The sequence below is a fragment of the Dicentrarchus labrax genome, unplaced genomic scaffold (genome assembly GCF_905237075.1).
Source record: "Dicentrarchus labrax unplaced genomic scaffold, dlabrax2021, whole genome shotgun sequence".
NCBI lineage: Eukaryota > Metazoa > Chordata > Actinopteri > Moronidae > Dicentrarchus > Dicentrarchus labrax.
The window spans coordinates 22,789,875-22,813,402 of record NW_026136711.1 but is presented as its reverse complement, the minus strand read 5'-3'; the positions used below and the strand labels follow the sequence as shown (position 1 = coordinate 22,813,402).

The 23,528-nt window shown below is 42.2% G+C and overlaps 2 protein-coding genes across 2 annotated transcripts in view; both read left to right on the top strand.

Annotated features, from left to right (window-relative positions):
* Nucleotides 1–3,205: 3,205 nt before the first annotated feature.
* tmem51b (transmembrane protein 51b) lies at nucleotides 3,206–11,474 on the top strand. The gene is made up of 3 exons (XM_051413912.1): nucleotides 3,206–3,504; nucleotides 9,183–9,615; nucleotides 9,892–11,474. The coding sequence occupies exons 2-3, from the start codon at nucleotides 9,197–9,199 to the stop codon at nucleotides 10,343–10,345; spliced, it is 873 nt and encodes a 290-aa protein (XP_051269872.1). The 5' UTR covers nucleotides 3,206–3,504; nucleotides 9,183–9,196; the 3' UTR covers nucleotides 10,346–11,474.
* A 1,802-nt stretch (nucleotides 11,475–13,276) lies between these two features.
* The window catches only part of skib (v-ski avian sarcoma viral oncogene homolog b), a 32,238-nt gene continuing 21,986 nt past the window's right edge, over nucleotides 13,277–23,528 (top strand). The window contains exon 1 of the mRNA XM_051413911.1: nucleotides 13,277–14,565. Within this exon, the coding sequence (XP_051269871.1) occupies nucleotides 13,672–14,565 (894 nt within the window). The 5' untranslated portion in view covers nucleotides 13,277–13,671. The remainder of the gene's footprint in view (nucleotides 14,566–23,528) is intronic.

Below are 23,528 nucleotides of genomic sequence, written 5' to 3'. Positions count from 1 at the left end.
CACAGAGTATAGGCTCGTTATTGTTATATTTCAAGAAGAATGCATTAAAATCTGTTAACTCTTTAACAAAGGTTGAAAAAACTTCATCAGCTAAAGTTATTATCCGATAAGGTTTGTGGAAAGATATGTGTATTTTTAGTGATGTGCAGTTTTATGATATTTCAAAAATAATTTGTCCCATTAGCTTGTTTACTAGTTTGTTATAATATGTGTTTGAACTGAATAATGCATCACAATTCCTGTTAGTAATTTTTCTTCTCTTCTTTAAATACTTTATTTAACTGCTGTCCGACACACATTCATACCTTGAAGCTGCCCAGTACAACCATACTGAGGATAACTTTAAACAAGATTCAATTTAAAATGGAAAAGTCAAAGTGAAATGGCAACTAAATGGATAAACTATTGTTTTATTGTATTACTCAGGACAATCAGGCCTTAATCAAATAGCAAACAACCACAGTCCCCTCCACTGGCCTCTGAGCAGAGCAGGTGGGGGTTAATGGCTGTGTAGCTCAGGGGTGGTAATGAGGGAAGAGTGCTGCTCTTTCACCAGATTCATCCAGCCCATCCAGTGGTGATAATAATTATAACAATACATTTTATTTATAAGACACTTTACATAAAAACATAAAAGCAGCAAAACAACATCAAATAGTAAAACAATAAAAACACACTAAGACTAAGCTAAACATTAAAAGCAATTTTAAAAAGGTGAGTTTTTGTCAGAGATTTGAATGTTGGAAGGTCGGTACAGTCACGGATGTGTTTGGTGAGAGAGTTCCAGAGGGAGGGGGCAGCTACAGAGAAGGCTCTGTCGCCCCAGGTTTGGTGCTTGGTCCTGGGTGGTGGAGTCAGGAGGTTTGCATCAGATGAGGGGAAGCTACAGGATGGATTGTGGCGATGGAGCAGGTCAGTGAGGTAGGAAAGGGCCTGGTTATGGGGGGCTTTGTGTGTGAGGAGGAGGATTTTGAACTGAATATGTTGTGGGACCGGGAGCCAGTGGAGGTTCTGGAGGACAGGGGTGATGTGGTCACGGGTGTGGGTGAGCAGACGAGCAGCAGAGTTCTGGATGTACTGGAGTTTTTTTAAGGTTTTGGATGGTGTGCCATAGAGGATGCTGTTACAGTAATCGATTCTGGAGTTGATGAAGGCGTGGATGAGGGTTTCTGCAGCAGAGAAGGAGAGTAATGGGCAATTGGGCTATGTTTTAGAGGTGAAAAAAGGCAGTTTTGGTAATATGTTTTATGTGGTGTTCAAAGGAGAGGTTATTGTCAAAGATGACTCTGAGGTTGCGACTGTGAGGGGATAGAGACAGAGTGGAGGTGTCGACAGTGAGGAAGAAACTGTGAATGGTTTTAGTGATGGATTGGGTGATAATGATCATGTCTGTTTTGTCGCAGTTAAGTTTGAGGAAGTTGGTGTGCATCCAGGATTTAATGTCAGTGAGCCAGTTGGAGAGAGTGGAGTGAGTGGCAGAGGTGATGGATTTGGTGGGGATGTAAAGCTGGACATCGTCGGCATAACAGTGAAAGTTGAGACCATGGTGGCGAATGACGTTGCCAAGGGGAAGCAGGTAGAGTATGAAGAGGAGAGGACCAAGCACCGAGCCCTGGGGGACGCCTTGGGACAGCGGAGTGGTGGAGGAGGTGCAGTTGTGGATGTGGATGAACTGTTGTCTGTCAGTGAGATAAGATTGAAGACAGGAGAGGGCAGTGCCAGTGATGCTGAGGGAAGATTTGAGGCGGGAGAGAAGAATGGTGCGGCTGATGGAGTCAAAAGCTGCAGTGAGGTCCAGGAGGATGAGGATGCTGAGGTGACCAGAGTCTGCGGAGAGGAGGATGTCGTTGGTGACTTTGAGGAGGGCTGTTTCAGTGCTGTGCTGTGAACAGAAGCCGGATTGAAATGGTCTGAACAGGTCATTTGAGCAGAGGTAGAACTGGTTACCTTTTAGATCACCACTGCCCCTGTAGTGATATCATTGCCTGATATGCTATGTGACAACATTTTATAAATAAAATAAAATTGAATAATGTATTACAGTAAAACATGGTTAATGTTGTATTTAACGAGTTTTAAGTGATCATAAAAGGGGACAAGTACAAGAATGTAGGATAATATAATTCTCAATTTATTTTACTTTTATCTTCTCAGCAACCATTCAGATTTATACGGAGCCCCTAAAGGGACATGGGGAAAAAAAAAAAATGAAAAATTTCTAGTGCGCACTAGAAACGTTTTATTTTTTTTTCCCATGTCCCTTTAGGGGCTCCGTAGATTTAATATTAAAGCAGCTACAATTAACCTTTTTTGTTGATTCTGGCGGCCCCTGTGGATGAACATGGTAGTGTTTCCACACCTCTATGATTTCAAGGTTAAATCCAACCACAACCAACCCGGTGGCAGGAATAAAGAATAATTACAGAAATCTTCTCTTGGATGGTCCTGTTTGTTTATGGAGTTTATATGGAGACATCAGTATTAAACTGAGACTGTTTCATAACCTGTTAAAAACTCTGTGTAATGTGGTTAAAGCTGCAATAGGTAACTTTTATAAAAATACCTATTTTCACTGTGTCCTAACAGTAATGCATGAAACAGATAATCTGTGAAAAAATCAGGTTCCTCTGACTGAATAACGCTGCTAATGGAATTTAAAAGAATCCACTGGTCTTGAACGAAAACAACCAATCAGAGCAGAGAAAGATATAAAGAGGCTTTGGGTTGGAGGCTTGAAGAGATTGTTGAGACTCAATCCCAGGGTCCCAAAGCATCTGGGAATGAGACTTGACAATCAACTATGTTTCCCGGCTCTCATTGTTTGTTTTCATTCTGGCAAATATTGATTAAAAGTCATTTTTAAAGCTAAACTAGTGAATATGACCTAGTTCCAGATTCCCAATTGTGAGGATTTACTGCAGCTCTGGAATATTTTTGATCAACTATTTTCAATGTTAGTGACAGTGATATATTACAGCCATATTATTATTGTTGTTGTTGTTTTAGAGAAATTCTGAATAAATTAAGATTAAAGTAAACTAAAGAGGACGAGGATATTATTCAGTCTTGTACTTAAAACCACAACGTTAACCATGTTTTATTTTACATTATTCAGTTTCAATGTATCTCATTTTTTTTATTTATTAATCTGTTTCCGGGTGTCCCACTCATTTGCGCTCAGAGGACGTGTACCTGAGCGGCGCTAGGACCACGCGGAAAACAGGTCATACAGTCACTTTACAACCAGGAGACAGTCTGGGGTTTCACTACGGCTGGAATTTAAACTAAGTTCCTCTCAATTACATTGTAATCTGTGGCGGTAAAACAAACAAACAAACAAAAAGCGCTTTGAGTTATTTTAAAATCTCAGTTGAACGGGGCGTGAAGTCGTTTGCGTTTATGTCTTCTTCCTCTTTTCCCCTGTGATCTTCCTGAAAACACCTGCGTGCTTCAGGTAACTCACCGATGAAGAGGGAAGTCCCTGGGCAGTGAGCGGTGAAAAAGGTAAGGCCTCCTCCAAGATCAACCTTTACCACGAAAAGACCGGATTAAGTATAAGTAATAGCAGAGGCTTGTAGTCGGGTTGTAAGTGTGACTGTTTAATCGGAGCTGTGTGCGGGGGAATACGTTCATAGTGAAGCTCCTGTGAAGGGACAGGTCCTCCCTCTTAGGTCCCTTCCTACTTTAGAAACAATAAAAGCTCTGGCTGCACACTGGCCGAAGGAGGCACACACTCGCACTCTTTAAAAAAAAAAAAAAAAACACTTTCTTGCGCCGGTAATGTTTCACTGGTGTTGCAGTTTATGTTACTCATACAGAAGCCTGTGAGAAGCCTGATACAAGCAGCAATTAGGTTGGTGAGTATAACAGCAGAGACTGCTTTTGATGTTTAAAAAAGGACACACCCATGCACACCGTCCAGCAGGCCTGCAACATGCAGAACAGCTCAAGTGTGTGTGTGTGTGTGTGTGTGTGTCAGCCATTAGTAATGACACAGAGGGTCAGCATACAGTGTCATGTTGTCCTTCAAAGTAACAGAATCACAGAAAACAACACAGTGATACGATGCTGTCACCATATTTTGGCCCTTGATAATGATGGTAATACAGTAGCTGTGGTTCTATATATACTGCAAGTCACTCGTCTGCAGTCCATATATATATTTATGCTACTGAAGAGGAAAACAGATGTCTAAGTGGCAGGATAGTGTATTATATCTGAGATCAAAGCTATGTGTAACATAGTCACTGATCCTCACTGGTTCCAATACCCGCTTATTTACCGATACTGATCTGATAAAGGCGCTTCCTCTTTCACACACATAAATCTGTATCATTAGAATAATTCTTTGTGTAAGTTAACCTGAGGGCCAGGGATTACCGTAGCACTAAAAACTGAGTGGGTGGCCCTCTGTGACTTAATGAATGTGATTAATAGCTGAATTTACACTGTCATTGACTAAGAAACTGATGTGAATTATTCATGTTAGAGCTGATGTTTGATCCATTGAATGAAATCAGTACTGGCCTCCGATCTAGTGTATCTGATTGGTGCATCTCTCTATCAAAGTGCACAGAGCCTCATACTTAATTCCCTCATAATTTATTTGTTAGTGGTATTATGGCTGAAATCAACAATATTATTATTTTCCCAGTATTGATATATTACAATATGACACATGTAAGCAATGTAAAATAACCTATACAATCAATTTTTATTGAATTGTTGCAAATTATGTGTGTTTTCTTGATGGGGCGGCGTTCTCCAGTCACTCTTAGTTGGCATCAGTCTCTTCACACTCACAACTGTCCTCTTTTTTTTAAAAAAAAGAAGGAGTTGAAATGACTCTGAAGCAATGAGACAATGTGATTATATTGTCACTATATGACACTGAAAGTTGACAATAATGTCTGACTGCAGGAAAGGAAGGAAACACCTGCTTCACCATCACAAGGAAATTGACTGTGGTTCTGAATAACATGTTCCACTGACCAGATCAGAGAACCGGGGAATCAATTATTTGACCGTCCCCAGCTGACCAAACAGCTCAGTCTCTTTGAGTCATGATCGAGCGTTCAGGACCCCCTACGGTATATTAACACTGTTCTTTCCTGCCCATCTCATTGTTTCTTTGTCAGCTAAATTTCAGGTTGTGTTTTGTGTGAAGGGTTGGACTTTAATTAAATGTAATTTATGCTACTTGGCGACATGCTTTAAAATACTTCATAAATGTAAACAACATCAGTATATTGTTCATCTGTGTGTCCTGTCCTGTCCTGAGAAGAGAGAAGCCGCTGGTGGCTGGATAATGATGGATACAAGAGGTTTTTACTGATTCACTCACTTTAAATTTATTTTAGTTATTATTTATTGGGACTTTATCTTGTTTTATTAGTACACTGCACTATTAGCACTCTGATCCTAGTTACATACTGAAATAAAGCTCTGTAGTTATGGATACACTCAACTCACAATTCTCACAATACTGTTTGTTTTTAACAAAATAAGACTGAAGACTTATTATGACTGAAAGATAATCCTTTATTTCCCAGATACAAATCTACAAAATAATCTTTTAAAATCAAATTATAGAATCTTTTTTTATTTCTGGGTGTAAACTGCAGAAAACAATTCATATATAATTGTCTTTGTAAAAGTGAAACTGACGTCTTTGTGCCTTGATACCCCGACTAATATCATAATTTATTTTTCATCTCACCAATTTGAATCTTCACATATTTGTATTGCGTTTTTTATGTATTTACAAATCCTACAAGTAATAGTTTGTGCTTGTTTTGTTTAAAAGTATTAAAAGAGGCGTTAATGATATGATACATTTTTAAAGGCTTTAGGTCAAAAAAAGACTCAACTAACAATATTTCTTGTATTTCCAGTTAACACTTCTGCAAAGGTCAAGTCATTTATCACCCATGTCACCTCAAATATTTGCCCTAAGGTGTACACTGTCCTGCCATGAAAAGAGGTGACATGTGGAAACAAACTTTAGAGAGACAAGCCTGCAATAATGAGTTGAAAAGTCCATCATTTTGGACTGGATAGCAGTGAGGTGTCCGTTATTATTCTGGCATCGTTCAGTTGTTTAAAGTCAATGTTGTCTATCGCACACCTGGCAGACAGTTGTGGAAAAATCATGCAATGTTTGATTCCTCCAAACTGTGAGAAGTTGCATGCAATGCAACATGTGGTGATTCAAAGACATTTGTCGGCCATATTGTTACATTTTTGATAAACTTGGTGATGACGGTGTGCAAGACTCAACACTTAAAATTGTTAATCATTTATTATTCAAAACATTCAAATACCATAACATAATAAGCTCTTTGAGGAGCTGTTATCTTTTTTGTGAACTGTGTAGGAATTTAGGGTTGAAATGTAAACGCAATAGAAGTTGTGGTGTAAACAGCTTTTCCTGCCCTTCTCTATCTTTATGAAAACATCCTTCTCAATGTAAAAAACAACAATTACAATGAAAATATTTGGTAACTTTTGATCACAAAATTACACTTAATTTTTTATTTAAACTTTTTGACCAAATATAATGAGCAATAAATATTTATCACCATTTTAATTCAAACTACTTTGAACATTAAATTGCAACCTGAACCTACAGTGTAGTGTTTACCTAACACCACAGTTATACTGATACAGGAGCCTCGGGGCTCCTCAAACACTGATGCTCTTACAGAAATGGATGACAGTTGGAGCGTCTTCGTAGCTCACCTGGTTGTGCTCGTGCCCCACGTATCAAGGCTGAGTCCTTGCTGCAGCAGCTATGGGTTTAAGTCCGACCTGTGCCCCTTTGCTGTGTGTCATCCCCTTTCTGTCCCCCTTTCGTGTCACTATCTCAAGTTGTCCTGTCTAATAAGGGAAAGGGGAAAAAGCCACAACCTTAGTGTGTATATGAAAGCAAAAAGTTGATGGTTAGAGACGAGGATGTTGTCTGGTCCCGTAAATATAGTTTCTAATATGTGTGGTTAGTTTGAACAGTTTTAACATGCATCCACTCCGTCTTGCTGAAGGTAAAGTGACTGTGTGGACTACAGTGTTGTGGTATAAAGGCTATGTAGTTGATGCACAGCAGCACCTTTACTACCAAAGTAGCATTTTATGAACACCACAGCACAACCCAAACATTGTGGCTAACCAGGTGTTCACCAGATGAAGGGCTTTTATGGCCACAGTCCATTTTTTTTAATGCTTACTTCCTGCAGGATGTCATTATTTGTGCATGTTTCCAAGCACTTGACAGTGGCTTTGGTTTATTCAACACCACTCACTTCAGCTGACACATTGCAGATGAGACAGTCTGCAATGCTTTACAGCAGCTGTGAGTCAGGATCCCCAAAATCTTATTTCTACAACAAAATATGTGTTTTCAGACTATTCTCTCATCTTTTTAAATGGAGAAATACTGTAATTACTGTCCCCAGTGCTGGGGGTATACATAACATACAGAGAGACACAATAATATGAACACTTACAGTTCAATACAGTTAAAAAATGATGGTTTAACAAATAACCAGCGCTAACCTTCCTAACACAGCCTCAAACAAACATACAGTAAACTACACAAAAGTAGCCATTTTGCAGGGTTGTTGTATTGCATCAAATTCCACAGGTGTTCATGTTTTTATGTCTACCCCTTTTATATCTGGGTCCAATCTGTTCCATTGTGTTTTAATGTGTATTTCACAATGAATGCTGAGTAATACATTTGCATGTATTGCGTTATGCCGCCAAATACCATCGTCGTTACCGTGAGCATTTTTGTGTCCACTCCATTCTTTGAGCGCGAGTCATTCCTCTCTAAGTGGCTGTTTGTCATGTCAAGACACGTGTGGACCTACCTCTGCACTTGTTTTCTCATAACCTGTTTTCACTATGTTTTCTCGTCAACCTGTTCTCCTGAGCACACAAACCATAAAGTAACTCATTTATTCACAGACACACGGATTTCTTGAGACGACAATTTGAAAGCATGATGTGGAAAATCAGTCAGGACGCTCGTGTTGAGGTTTTAAAACATTGTTTGCATTAAATGCGTCTTTGTTTGGCGATGCGGCCTGCACATGTGATTCTCTGGCACACGCTTGATAAACTGTGCCACAGAGATAACAACCGCCCTGACGGAGCCTGAGATATACCACGTTTGAATGAACACGCTGAAGGACACATTCAAGATTCTCATGCTGTAAACTAAATTCTGTAACACAGACAGTAACTGGGGCGGGGGAGGAAGGTATTTCTGAAGCAGGCTGTGGTTTCGCCTGTAGTACAGATTGAAACTGAATTTGTGTTTTGAGCCTTGAAACGTAGACAGAAGGATGAACTCATGTTTAGATGCACTGTGTAGTGTTAGAGAAAGGTTCATGGTCCAGGCAACCATGTGACTACCATGTGACATATTTTGATAATTGATTAATGATTTGAGTCATTTTTCAAGCAAAAACAGCAACCATTTCTTTGTTCCTGCTCCTCCAGTGTGTGGATTTTCTGCTTTTCTCTGTATGACTGAATGTTTTTGGGGTTTTGGACTGTTGGTTAGACAAAACAAGACATTTGAAGATGGGACCTTTTATTTTTTTTGGAAACTTTAATGGGCATTTTTCTGCCATTTTCTAGACAAAACAACTGATCGATTTAATCTTGAAAATAATCATTAGTTGCAGTCCTACACGGGACTATATATCTACTTCTGCGCCTGCCTGAACTTCCACGAGGCCCCATTGAAGCATTAGCTGGTGTTTGTTATTTATTTACTGGGTATATTAAGCCCAAAACATTATTGTAGCTATTCCTTAATTCCCTTAATCTTGAAAGCACCATTCACTGTTTTCCCAGAAGGTCCCAGCATTATGTTGAGGTTTTTCTTTACTTTGATGCACCTTGTGCTTTCTGTCTGGTACCAACATTACACCACCTTTTTATGACAGTAAATAATGCCCTCAAAGCTATTTTAACAATAGTGAGTGTACTAAACAAAAACCTTTTTGTAAAAAAAAAAAAAAAAAGGTACAAACCAGGAAAAAACAAGCTCTCTCTTCACCACAAGAGTTGGCATAGCAACCAGTAACAAGTGAGGCAGGTGTGTGTTGGATTATTACAGTTTGACAGCTTCTTCTTTATGTCCCCTTATGTCTACTCTCTTCTCTCTGTTGCAGTTTGTCCTGCAGGGATGTGTTCCAGTCGGGGTATATGCGGCGGCAACAACCGTCCCAACAGATCCTCCAGCTCGGAGGGCAGCGGTTCAGGCGCTCACTATGCTCTGTGCGCCCTGGGAGTGGGTCTTATCGCCCTGGGTATCGTCATGATTGTGTGGACTGTGATACCGATGGACGGAGAGTCCTCCGGCGGGTCCACCACATCGTCAGGTAACTCCACCATAGCGACCCCGAGCGAAGAGGGTGATAGGGAGGACAGCACAAAGTCTTCAACAGTGGCTATGGTTCTGGTTGGAGTTGGGGCAGCCATGTTGCTTTTATCCATTTGCCTCGGCGTGAGGAGCAAGAGGAACGCACGCAACAGAAGCAATCAGCCAGTAACAGCAACAGGAGCCCTCCTCATGGACCATGTGGCAGGGCAGCAGGAAGAACCGTGAGTAATCGTCTCTGTTTTATAATTTTTTCTTAGATGTTGTAATTTCCAGTTTAACTTAAATCTGAAATATTTGGAAACAATAATGCCTTAAGGGATTTAAAATTCTTCAAACAGGAATATTTAAAGCCGCTTTGATTAGGATTTGAAATTCCTTACATGTATCCGACCTGATGGGATGCCCAATAGATAGAGTGGCAAAAAAAAAAGGTTATTGCAGGTTTGATGATTTTCTAACACGTCTTGTTTTCACTGACTTGTTGCATCTTTTTGCAGAGCTGCAGACCCAACCACGTTCAACGTGCCGAGCTACGAGGAGGTCGTCGGCAGTGGCGACTACCCCGTCCGCCGTAGCAACCTTCGTGATAGCACTTCCCAGCTGCCATCCTACGAAGACATCATTGCTGCCGTGGAAAACGAGGGAAGAGAGCCCACTAACAACCCCACCGAGGGCACCCCTCTCAACGATCCCACACCAGCTCCACCTCAACCTGCCGCCGAGCCCCAGGCCGAACCGCCCGGCCTCACATCCAACCCGAGCCTGCCCACCCGCAGCAGCAGCCGGGCCAGCCGTTTACTGCGGCCTCTTCGGGTGAGGAGGATCAAGTCAGACAAACTGCACCTGAAGGACTTCCGCATCCAAATCCGCAGCCCCACACAGAATCCAGTGACCATTGAACCCATTACGCCACCACCACAGTATGACAATAAGATGCCTGAATTAGGGTAGTGTCTCTCACTTACTGCCTGTTCCCAATGAATAAAAATATCTGTGTTAAATGGACTAATGATAACACTTTTGAGAACCCACTTTCAAGGTTGGTATAAATTAGGTTAAATGTGGCTGCGAGCGGCGTGATGGAGGCCATGCAGACACACTCCTGACATAAGAATATTTCAAGTGAATCTATTGCTCTTTATTACTGAAGCTTGTGATTTGCATATTTATTCTGTTATAATGCATAATTGAGTTTGTGTGAAAGAAAGAGATTTAGTTTTAAACATCATGCCATAACTTATATTAAACACGAGACAGCCTGCCAGTTTTATTTAATAGCCAGTTTTGTGCCATAATGGACAATCTCTTTAATGTTTTTCACTTTACCAGGAATAATAATAATTAATGTTGCTGTAAGTCGATTAGTTGTATAATTAATTGTGGAAAGATTTAAACCATATGTTGTGTTAAAGGGGGGAAACAAATTACTTGGGAGATTTTAAAGTGGTATTACGTATCATAATATAATATCAAAAAGTCATTAGACCTGCAACAAACTTTTTCTGATTTGTAACTGAAGAAAATGCACTGAGGCCAAAATATAGGACCATTGGCTATTTGTTTTTGAATGCTTTTTGTAAGTTGTTTTTAAATCTATTGTCTTAAACAAAGTGCTTCTTGAATATGGAAATGGCATGTGTATGTCATGTGTCAATTATAATCCATAACAGTAAAACCAGAAGTAAACTGTTGGGTATAATGGTATGGGATGTGACAATTAAACATGCTTTGCTTCATAAGATTTTTAAAGGTGTTTAGATGTTTGTAATATTTGTAAAAAAAAAAAATAGAAAAAATGGTGAATAAATGTTTTTGGATTTTATATTTTTGTTGCATAAATGTCACTGAATATGAGTCTAGTGTTTATTCCGCAGACATCATCCTATAGATGCCAAAATCAGTAAAAGCAGGTTGAGCTACTAAATACAAACTAAAGCCCTGCTGTTGCCACTCAGACACACAATTAAGTTATTGATCCATTTTTTGATGATTTGCCTTGATTACATGCTTTGATCGAGCTGTATTTATTTTAAGAGAGAAATATTATGTTTGTACTTGCAGTTAATAAAATCCAACTGTAGATGTTTGTTATTACTTTATTTTTGTGACCCTGGCAGACTCTGACTTCCCTCTTTATTAATGTTCATTGGTTAATATATAGCGCCCTCCAGTGGTTAGAAAAAGGTAACAAAACAACTAAACATGGATAATTCAAACCTGTACAAATACCTTAATGTTATTTCATCTGAACAGGTTATATATGAAGAATTTATAAGCACAAGAAAATAGTTGTGCAGAGTGTAAAATAACTGCTGTTATATGAGTGGGGGTTGAAGTATATTAATGAGCCTTTAGATTAATTTCAGACTCACTATCGAGTTGTATTATATTGGCTTTAGGTGTGATATTAATGTGGAGTTTATAGTTTTTGAGAGGGACTTTTAACCCTTGTATGCATAGATCATTGGACTCGTATTATTAATATATGAGAATATTATATTAATATTAATCATTTTACACTCTTCATACTTTTTTCTAAATGTTTGAATTTCAAACAAGAACTTTTTACACAATTATTAAAAACACAATACAACAATATATAAATGACTTTTGAGATGAGTTAGCAGTTTACACACCACGTTTTTACTTATTAACTTATTTTAACTGTTTAACAGCTTTAATTTATTGTGAATCTATTTTTCCTAAGGTAAGAAAGAAATAATCACATTCATCAAGTTTGAAGCTCTTATGAATGTACATAGGAAATTTATATGGGTCCATTTTGATCCACATACGGGAAGTTGCTGTTTTTTGAGAGTAAATAAAATAATATCAGAAACAAGATTTTATAGGAAATGCTGAAATATTTGTACTCTATGGATCCATATAAATAATCTTAGTGCAAAAAGGTTATCTATAGTATGTAAAGCCAATTTAGTTAATGTAAGAACAAAACTTTATTCCTCTGACAGTTTGATCCGGATTTGGGTCAATGCTTATTAAGATTGTGGTAAAAGTAAAATTTAAAGTAAATGTTCTGTATTGAAAGAGTTACTTAGGAAAAATGTTATCAGCAAAATGTATTTATAATAATAAAAGTAAAAGTATTCAGTGCAGGAAATCCCCCTGTGAGTGATTCACTATTACACATTATAATATTGGGCCATCTAAGCGATCGTTATTGTGTAAGTGGTACTTTACTGCTGTAGTTAGTCGAGGGGGAGCTAATTTGACTGATATACTATGGGGTAATTTAATCTATAGATTTTAACTGTATTTAATAATTGATCATTTGTTGTATGTTGACTCTTAATCTGTAACTTGTAACTAAAGTTGTGTGAATAAAAAAAAATTCCCTCTGAAATGTAAAGCACAGCATAAAGTGGAAATACTCGAGTAAAGTAGCCTAAAAGTACCTAAAATATGTACTTAAGTACAGTACTTGACTATTCATGTACTTAGTCACCTTCCAACGCCGCATGATTCTTCTTTTCCAGGTTGACCTTCATTAACACACATACAGTATAAATATACAGTATAATCTATTCTAGAGCATCTAATTTTAAATTTACATTTTTAAAAAAAGTTTCTAAAGACAGATAAAAAAAATGCTCCTCAAACATTTGAAGCGCTAAAGTTTATTCTTATATTCCCAATATCAACTGTATTCATCCTTGCTCCACCCTCCTCTCCTCTCGGCTCAGAAGGATTTTTTCCCCCTTTTTCTTTTTTTAATGTGCAGCTGCCATGTAGCAGAGGGAGGAACAGCTGGCTGTGGGAAGAGCCAGCCCGGGGAGTCAGTCACATTCCTGGCTGGGATTCAATGACTGAACCAGACACAAACAAACAGAGAGGGCGAGAGAGAGAGAGAGAGAGAGAGAGAGAGAGAGAGAGAGAGAGAGAGACTCACACATTGAGTGAGAGGGGAGACAGACTGAGAGTACGCCAGACTGAGCAGACGAGGCATATTTCGAGCGCCCATTAGGAGTGCGTAAAACCGCAGGAGCGCATAGAAACACAGTACCCAGTGATTGTGCGTTGGATAATACGAGTTTTGAGTCTAGGAGTTGTCGACTTTAATTGCGTCTGTCTACAGGAACAGCCCCCGTGAATTCAGCAGCCTTCAGTTTTCTGAATGGACGCGCTGGGAAGCTTCTCCGGTGACATGGAAATGCGCGTTATTGAGCTTGTAGCCGGATGCTGAGGACGCCCGATCCAATAAGTCAATTTCAGCTTTCATTTTGAGTTTTGAAATCTCTTTTCTAACCGGCAACAACATGGAGGGCACGAGCTTCCAGCCGCATCCCGGACTTCAGCAAACTCTGAAGCAGTTTCATCTGAGTTCCATGCGCTCGCTCGGCGGACCGGCGGCGTTCTCCGCTCGGTGGCACCAGGACTCACTCTTCGGCAAAGATGGGAAATCGGCGGAGATGATGCTCACCCTGCCGACTCAGACACCTCCGGTAATGTCCGGTCCACTTTTCATCCCGTCCGACCGCTCCACGGAGAGGTGCGAGACGGTCTTGGAGCGGGAGCCCATCTCCTGCTTCGTGGTCGGCGGCGAGAAGCGTCTCTGCCTGCCGCAGATCCTCAACAGCGTCCTGAGGGATTTTTCCCTCCAGCAGATCAACTCGGTGTGCGACGACCTACACATCTACTGCTCCCGCTGCACGGCGGACCAGCTGGAGATCCTCAAAGTGGTGGGCATCCTGCCCTTCTCGGCTCCGTCCTGCGGGCTGATCACTCAGACGGATGCTGAGCGCCTCTGCAACGCTCTCATCTACGGCGGAACTTATCCTCCCCACTGCAACAAGGAGTTAGGCTCCCTGGAGTTGGAGCGAACCGAGAAGAGCTTCAAAGTCTATCATGAATGTTTCGGTCGGTGTAAAGGCTTGTTTGTCCCGGAACTGTACGCCGGTCCGAGCGCCGCCTGTATCCAGTGCATGGACTGCAGACTCATGTTCCCACCTCACAAGTTTGTGGTCCACAGTCACAAGAGACTCGAGAACCGGACTGTCCACTGGGGGTTCGACTCCGCCAACTGGCGGGCTTATGTGCTCTTAGACCCGGACTACACTGGGAAAGAGGAGAAGAGTCACCTGGAACAACTGCTTAAAGAGTTAAAAGGAAAATATGATCTGACGGGCAAGCGGTCCAGTATACCGTGCAGAGTAAGTCTGTTCTGTTTCACCTTGTTATTAACCATCACTTATATTGTCTTTGAGGTGTTCTGTTTGTTACTGTGGATATTTCAACAGCCTCGGGCCTACTACATCATCTGCATTCATTATCACTAATTTTCAGGAGGCTTCCTTCTCATTAGGCCTGCCACTGTCTCCTTTGATTGATCGTTTGTATCTTTTCCAAGTGTCGCCAGTCTTATTAGCCCCCCCAACAGAGGCATGATGCAAATGCACATCACATCTTTCTATGGCTGTCCTGTGAAACACCTCATATAGAGCCTCACTCACTCCATCTATATCTAAAAAAGGTGACAGTGAAGCCTCCAACCATCACCTGACACCCCTGAGCATCCCTCTCATCCTCTAAACCCCGCTCCCCTCCCGACCCCCCAGGGTTACCCAAGGGCATCTGCATTATGATAAATGGAGTCCCGATGATATATTTTATTAGTGTGAGAGGGGAGAGGGGGGCAGGGGAGCCTATTATGGTGCCACGAGGTGGGGAAGGGGATAAGAGTTTAATGAGGTTTGGGATATGGAAATGTGTGTGTGTGAGAGAAAGAGGGGGGGGATTTGTGGCTGGTCAGGATAAGGTATGAGTGTGTTTGTGTGTGTCGCTGTCCAGGCTCCTTGCGTGGGTCAGAGATGTTTAGTATGGACAAAGGGCCAGGAGACGAGGTGGCTGTTCCTTCGTCACAGAGCAGCTGTTGTGTGGGACTCTGCTAATGAGTGGACATCTCTGTATGCATCACCATGGTGCTGCTCCAGTCTGAGCAGGAGCCAGGAGATGTCTCACAGGGAAACCTCAGTGCTCTCTTTAAAGAAAATACACTCAAGAAATCATTGTTGGCTTACAGAAACATGTCTATAATAACAACAGGAGGAAGGTTATCAGTGATGGATAAAGGTGATGTTTTGGTTCTCAATTTAGAAATATTCATCCTGAATTCAGCACACAGGCATCCACAGATGATTTATATTGTGTTTTCCCACAAATTGAACACAGACTCCTGACAAGATCGTTGTACAGTCAAGAAATATGTCTATACATAAAAAAAGAGAGAAAAAGTCTTGCACCTGTGGTAAATTTCTTCCTAACTGCAGTCAGCAGGTCTTGATGTATTACCTGTGAGTTATATATTTTCTTAAAATGGTGAGTCCTGCGCTGACAGTCTTCCAGTGTGTGTGATATACTCAGGGCAGGGCTGAGCATCATGGAGGCAGCGTGGTGGCGGAGGGGGCAGTGCGTGTTTGCGGTGGTTCACTGTCATTCGTGTCCCAGTTAGCAGACAGGCCTGGTCCTCGGGGAGCTGCACACCAGCGCTCACCCATACATCAGCCTGACAGGCCAAGCTGCTGAAAGGCCGGACGGGGGCTCACAGGCCGCGCTTGGCTCGGCTTACCCATGAAACAAAAACTCAATGTTATCGGTGCGCCTCAGCCTCCCTCTGATGTCAGAGTGTTTTATTAATAAGAGAGAGCCTCGAAGGTTACCTCCTCTGCCTGTATCATCTGTCTAGACTCCCACCTCATCCGCTGTACGTGTGGTGGTTGGTGCAGATACGGCACTGCTGGAAGCCACTGCTGAGAAGATAATTGCTGATGTGGTTTTTTTTTGTGGAATAGTTGTGAAAGTGCAGCTTACCTGAAGAGATTTATGTGTGATTTAGGGTTACTCCAGATTTGTATTGATAGTCTGTGAATGAAATTTTTGGAAAACAAAAACAGCTTCCTCACTAAAGCAGAAGCCGGAATCAGAGGGAATGATACCGGTGAACCATTGTGTCTGTTTTGCATCAAATCCAGCATTTGGCCATTTAGCTCTTTGCCTAATGTGCAGATGAGGGCAGATTGCTGTGAGGAGGCTGCAGACTCTCTCATTCAGAAGATGCAGGGTGTGTGTGAGCCAGGCCTTGACATGTGTTGTCAAAGGGCCGTAACCCCTGACCTTTACCCAAAGACACTGACCCAGCCTTCCCCCATTCTTTTCACACCATCCAATCACATGTCCTTGTGTCCAGTCCACTGGCCAGATGGCTGTCAGATAAAGGACGGAGGGATATACAGTGGACCGATAACAAACATTTCTCTCGACTGCAGCTTCTAATGAAACATCACCATTTTGTGATTCTCACAGTGCTTTTCATTTCAGATCCCGCATGATTATTTTGCTGACACACTGCCAAGAAATGTAAATTTCAGGGGAAACCTGAATTTTCAGTCTAATTCAAATGACTTTCATTGTGTTGAACCTTGCGTGTAATAATTCAAATGTTAACTTTTCTGATTAGCATGAAAATCTTCAAGAAAGAGGATTGGAATTGCAAAAAGTTTTTTTTTCTCCTTCAAAGTCAAATACTTCTGAGCATTAACTGTGAAAAAAAAATCCCTAAGAAGTGAGGGCAATGCGATCAATCATCTGACTGAGTGGAGAGTAAACGTGGGGTTGTGGAGAACGGTGTAGACTCTCCTTAATGGAATGGATATTAAAGCCATTCAACTGAGGCCAATTTATGCCATTTCTCATCCCATTGTTCTCCTCACTCGACGAAATTAGCCTCAGACCTGGAGCAAACCAATCAAGTGTGCGTCAATGAGCAAAGGGATGTGTGTTTTCAGTTATTAGCTGCTAATAAAAGCGAACAAATGCACAAATGAATGGATAATACCTTTCTCTATCAGGTTACTGTGTGTTTATCTGCACTTGTATGTGGGCGTCTTCATGTATGCGAGAGTGTTTGCATGTAAACAGTCGAGTGTAATGACTGGATCAGCTGTGCGGGGCCAGATTAAAATGAGCTCTCTGCCGGCTCATTTCCATTCCCATCTGTCTGCTGACCTCTGGGAAGCCCTGAAAGCTGACATCGTGCATCTCTTTGGTCCTTGATGCGCCTGTCTGCCCAGTGTTGACCCAGTCAGCTAAGACCTGACCTACCCAGATCACCCAGATACACATTGAGACAGTCGCATTTGGTTCAGATTTACCATGTTCTCAAATCTCACTGCTGGTGCAGCAGATTTATGTTTCTGGTATTTGTGTGTGATTTGCCTTCTGCTATTTATCCTCTTTTGGAAACATCAATCTTTTAAGAGCAGTCGCCTGAGTCCCAACCAACCCCCCCCCCACTGACCAGCCTCCCCCCCTCCCAGAAGACCATCACCTCTTCTTTGCAGTGACTGTTGGACGGAGTGTTTTGGCCAAAGCAGGGACGGCATGTCAAGGCAAAGGGGTGTCTGCAGCTCCCAGGGGTTGTGGCCTCCATTCTGGCAGGAGTGACCCCATGTTAAAAGGGTGTCAGCTGGGGTTCTGTCATGGGTGATGTGTGCTAAAGACCTGCCGCCTCTTTTGTTTGAGGGCCGGGCTTTCAGAGGCTGTGAAGTGCAGCCATTTCTCTTTGTTAGTGCCTTGTTTCTTTAGGTGCTGTGTGGATAGGTCTGTAACCTCCAGCCTCTCCCAGGGTGGGAAATCCACGCTTGTGAGTTTGCTGTGTCACTGGTTTCACTCTTTGTGTGCACAAAGACAGATTGGAGCCAGTAGTGGTGTCTGCATGTCTGATAGAGATAAGGCTGGGCGATAGTTCAGCATTAATGTTAATTGACTTTCAGCAGAATCATTTTGCAATTATCTTATCATGATATTCTCCCACAAACATCTGTTGTTCAAATTAATGATTATGGGCAAATTGTAATTAAAATTGAACAAAATTAGTTTATTTGTACTAACTAAACTGATTATTTTGTATGTGATTTTGAACACATTCATAATCATGCTCTAAATGCTATGTATCAGTATTAGAAAACATCCTTATTAATATTGGGCAACTCAATATATAGATAATGTGATATGTTTGCAGTAGGGCTGCACAGTTGATTGAAATATTATCAAAATATGACCAAGTGCAATATCCAAATCGCAGAAGCTACACATTTCTGATAAAGGTAAAATGTGTGACAGACAGCATTATAATGAAGTACTGTAGTGCTGTAGTTATGCCCAGGCCTACGTTTGTTTGGTACGGACCTCAACAACTGTCCCGTCATCATGGTATTAATCGTTTTCCATGAAAATGAAAATTGTGATCCAAAAATTAACATTACCGCTCATCGTGAACCACATCGTAATTGCAATATCGGTCAAAATAATCGCAATATGATTTTTTTTTATGATATCGTGCTGCTGTAGGTTGCAGAGATGGAAGAAGTACTCAGATCCTTTAACTTAAGTCACAATGTACAATTACTAGTAAAGTTCTGTATTCAGAATCTTAGTTTGGTAAAAGTATTAACATCAAAATACACTTAAAGTTCAAAGCAAAGGTACTTATAATACACACAATAAATAAACAATAAAATGCACACACACACTCTCACACATATACAGTATATATACACATGTATGCACGTTAGCGGGTTAAATATAAGAAAGCCTTTTAATAAATGCAGGTTTTTAGAAGCAATTTAGGAGGAAACTGATTTTGCGAGTCTGAGTTAGAGAAAATATGTTATGACTTTACTGAAAGCAACAATTTGAACTGAAAAATACAGCATTTCTGGAATATGAGACGATATCCAGTCTCACGTATTGCAACATTGTTATTATTCCAATTTACTGTATTGCCCGGCTTTCCGATCATCTCATGTGGACCATGTTCTGCTCCATTCCTTTCTAAATCTCGATGACACAGCACAGTGCTAATGTGTGAAAGACTTCTTGTATAACTCGTGGAGTGAGGGAGGAGGATGATTAGTGTTGATCAGTGATGATGAGATGAGGGAGGAGATGAGCACTGGCTGTGACTGCAGTCAACAAGCCAGCCAGTCAGTCGGTCCGTTTGTGGCAGAACAGATGCCCGTATTGGGTTAGTGTTATTCCACAATCATCATCAATTCCTCCTCGATCACCTCCTGATTTCCAGCTCTGTGATTAAGAGTCAGGCCCATCTGGTGCAGAGACAGGAAATCCTGGAGTCTGCATCTGCTGCTGGCTGAGCTACTAAGCTGCTGCAGTCGGGAGGGGGTTTAAACTCTGATAATCCTACATAACCCCTGGAATGCAGAGACCACAGCGCACATCAAAACCGTCATCTTCTCTGGACAGCGTCTTCAGGAACTACAGATAGACTCAGACTGAATGTCTCCTCTTTCTCTGGCCCACTGAAAGCATCCTCACAATTCCTCACAATTTATAACCATTCCCTCTGGAATTGTGTAATTAGAGCATGAATTAGATATACTGCAGAGAGTATGTTACATGGGGAAACCAACAGTGCAGATGCACATACCGATTCAAATGCTTTTTCTTTTGAGACTTAAGAGGGCCAGAGACATGAGCAGGATTGCAATATTTATCCCCTATGAATTTCTCTCTGTCGATCCTTTAATGACCTGCAGCTCTAAGCTACATAACTGTTAGACCACATTGGAGATGTGCTAATGGAGCTCCAGCCAGAGCAGAAGTAGGCCCTGCTGGTGCCATATGACAAATCGGCATGCTGCTCTCGCCTACAATCCGCCCACCGACCACCTCCAAAGCTATCATAAGGATTAGCTCACGCAGCTAAACCAAACAGACTGCTCAGTGTTCAGACAGCATTTGGTCCAAATCTTGTTCGTGCCTCCTGTTTTGATGGCTAGCAGTTCACAATCGGGCCGCTATCAGTTCAGTTGCAACTGGTGTGGTGCCAAGTTGCTGCATAGTGCTGTGTGTGGCTGCGGGTAAAAGAAGAATGAATGTTTTAGGGATTTACACGACTGCCTTGCTCTTTGGGATATGCATAATTAATATTCGGGATTAGGATGGTTTAGATTAACTTTGAATTCTCTGCTGAGTTCAGAAAACGGCGACACGGAGGAGACACAGGGGGTGTACTTTTGTCTTCGTCTGCTGGCGTCATAAAAGCTCAATTTGGGAGAAATGGTTTTGCGTTACAGACCTGCTTTGTGTATGTTTGAGCGTGTGGGCAGGCGTGTACCTCAACATTTAGAGGCCTCTGTCAGACTCCACACACTCTCAGAAAGGACTCAGTCCTCAGTTGGAGTCTGCTCCGTAGGCTTGTGATTGGAGGGCGGCTGTGGTTGCTAAGCAGAGCTGCTCTTCCTGTGCTAAATAAGAACTTCGTGCTCTCTGGCTGGTGGGCTCAAAGAAGCGCGCCAGAACACACACACAGATACACAGACACACAGACACACATACATGTACACACAGACCTCACAGTGCATAGACCGTACTTACAGTACAGAAACCTCACCCTCCTCCATTCACTGCCCATCCACTTTCATTGTGACCTCCACGCTGTGACTCGATGAGTCTCTCCTCCTCCTCCTCCTCCTCCTCCTCCTCCTCCTGCTGCTTTCCTTTCTCCAACTCCTCCTCCACTCTGCATCACACGCACTTCTCCCACAGGTCAGGACTGTATAAAGCTCCCCTCTCCATCACAGAGACCTCCTTGTCTGACACCTCCTCTGCCCCGCCACCATCACTCACCTCCTCCATTTGACACCTCCTCGACCCTGTAGGACACACACACATGCACAGACACACACACACACACACACACACACACACACACACACACACACACACACACACACATACAGACACAGGCTCTCCTCCACTGAGATCTCCTACTTTACTCCCCCTCATACTGCATTATACTTAGATCTCCACCTCCACTGTAGTGAGCACATGCTGTATCAGTCTGTATTCAGACTGGCCTACATACGCCGCACATGTATCACTGTACTGTTCCAGGGGTGTGAGGGCTGATTGTCTCGTTTAGAAGAGATAAAACTTGCCATCTATCTGTGGTTCTTTGATTATAGATAGATAGATAGATAGATAGATAGATAGATAGATAGATAGATAGATAGATAGATAGATAGATAGATAGATAGATAGATAGATAGATAGATAGATAGATAGATAGATAACCATCCTCCATCTCCTCCTGGCTCATTTCAAGAGCTCGCTACATTAACAAATGAGTGGGATCAACATTTTCGGATTTCTCTTGTTTTGCCATCGCAGACATCTACCATCTCATGTATCTGCTGTGCCGCCAGGATGCTGCATCTCAAAATCTGATCTAAGAGCGCCTTGTCTTCTGACCGACACATGCACGTCTGCACGTACTGTAGAGCTCTGAGGCAACCCTTCCAAATGTGGTTTATTTCTCTTAGCTTAGTTTTCGCAGGGGTCAGAGCTTTGGGTTGTATAGCAGAACAATCATTGAGTGTTGATGAAAAGCTGCAAGCCCCTGTGTGCTCTTCAGAGCAGCTCGACATGCTTTCTTGCAGAGACGGAGCAATGCAGCATTGTCAGCAGGCACCCGTATCAAATGAATTCAGCACAGCTGTCCTAGCAGACTCTATTGCAGCGAGGGGGAAAGTTATTTATTCAGTATTACAGTCACCCCAGGATCTGTCATGGTCACTCTTTGCCACAGCATCATCTGGTCAGGTGGACCTTTTTTCATCTTTGACCTCGTTAGTCCTGTTTATTACCCCAAAGTACTGCATCTCTGCAAATGCGTCCCGCTTTTGTTTCTCTAAGTGTTAGCCGCCTGCCCCACCCCTCTCTCACTTTCTGCTCTTTCTCTCTGCATCACTATAGCAGGGTCTACATTTAGAAAGACAGGCGTACAGATGGGCCACAGTTGCTCACATGCTGAGGACACCTCTTCCCTCACCCCCTACTCCCCCTTTCTGCAGGTGTCTAATAGTTGCAGGGTTGCCCCGCACTGTGTTCGCTGTGCCGGCTGCCCAGCAGGGCTGCCTGCCTCCCTTGTGCTTGTGGCGTTGACAGGCGTCTGGCTTTATTTCCAGCCTGTCGACGAACACAGACACAGACGGCCATGGCCTGAAATAGAGCAGGTCCACCCTTTATCCTATAATGAGGGGACTATTATAAGCCTTGTGTCTTAAGTAGTGTATGGCCGGCATCAAGAGAAGAGCGCTTAAACACATCATCTTCAAAAACGTCAAGCTGCTTTTCAGATTATCATCAAAAACTAAGTAATCACCTCTCCTTTTGGCGCCAACAGCCTTAATCTGCAGCACGCGAGTATGTGTTTTACTGCAAGGTTAAGTGACCTTTATGATCTGATGAGGCCCCTCACTCAAGGGAGCAAAAATGTGTTGATCACATGGCAGTTTTGAACTAGAAAATATGGATAAAATAAGACACAAACACATATTTTGGAGATGATCAATTCACTTGTGACCTTGTATTAACTGAATGTGTTAAATCAAATGCAAAGATGACGGTCTGGTCAGGGCATCTGTCCCATATGGAATGTATGAATTATTCCAGAGGTAATAGCAGGGCATTGTTGGCGCACTCATCTTCACAAAGACGGCCATCTCTGCATGTCCATATTTAATTCACCCCTTTCAGCTGCCGAACTGTACAGGCTGCTGATATAATGAATCCCTCCAAAGAGATTAGTCGCCCTATCATCAACGCAGCTCCCTAATTTCTCTGCCTTTGTTGTGGTGCAGGCTGTACTAAATGGGATAAAGGGGCTTGGCCGGACACAGTGGGAGGAAGTGGCTTTTGTGTTGCTAGCAGGTGCAGTGGAATGACAGTTTTGGGATGTATGTGTGTATGCGTACAGGCATGGCTGCATGTATGTGTGTGTGTGTGCAGTTCTGTGTCTGGCCAGGACAGGAGGGCATGTGCTCCCTGAGTGCCGCTGAGATACACCAGGAACCTCTGGAGCTCGACTTGAACCCTCAATCACAGGGTTCCTCAGGGGTTTGCAGTAAATTCTTCAGGCGAATGGTTTTCTCTCCCCTTCCTCCTCCTCCTACTCCTCTTTCTCTCTCTCTTTTTCTGCTCACATCTGGTGAACAGTGCTAGCACCCCTGTCATCTTTTACTGCGTTGAGGTCATTTCCACCCTATCGGTAAAGTGGAAACACATGATGTGCAGGGTTCGGCCTTAATGGGGT

Bases quoted from the DNA above. Each gene is read 5' to 3' on its own strand.
- tmem51b (XM_051413912.1), top strand. From the start codon at position 9,197: ATGTGTTCCAGTCGGGGTATATGCGGCGGCAACAACCGTCCCAACAGA. The intron at 9,616-9,891 runs GTGAGTAATCGT...ATCTTTTTGCAG, and splicing joins GCAGGGCAGCAGGAAGAACC to AGCTGCAGACCCAACCACGT.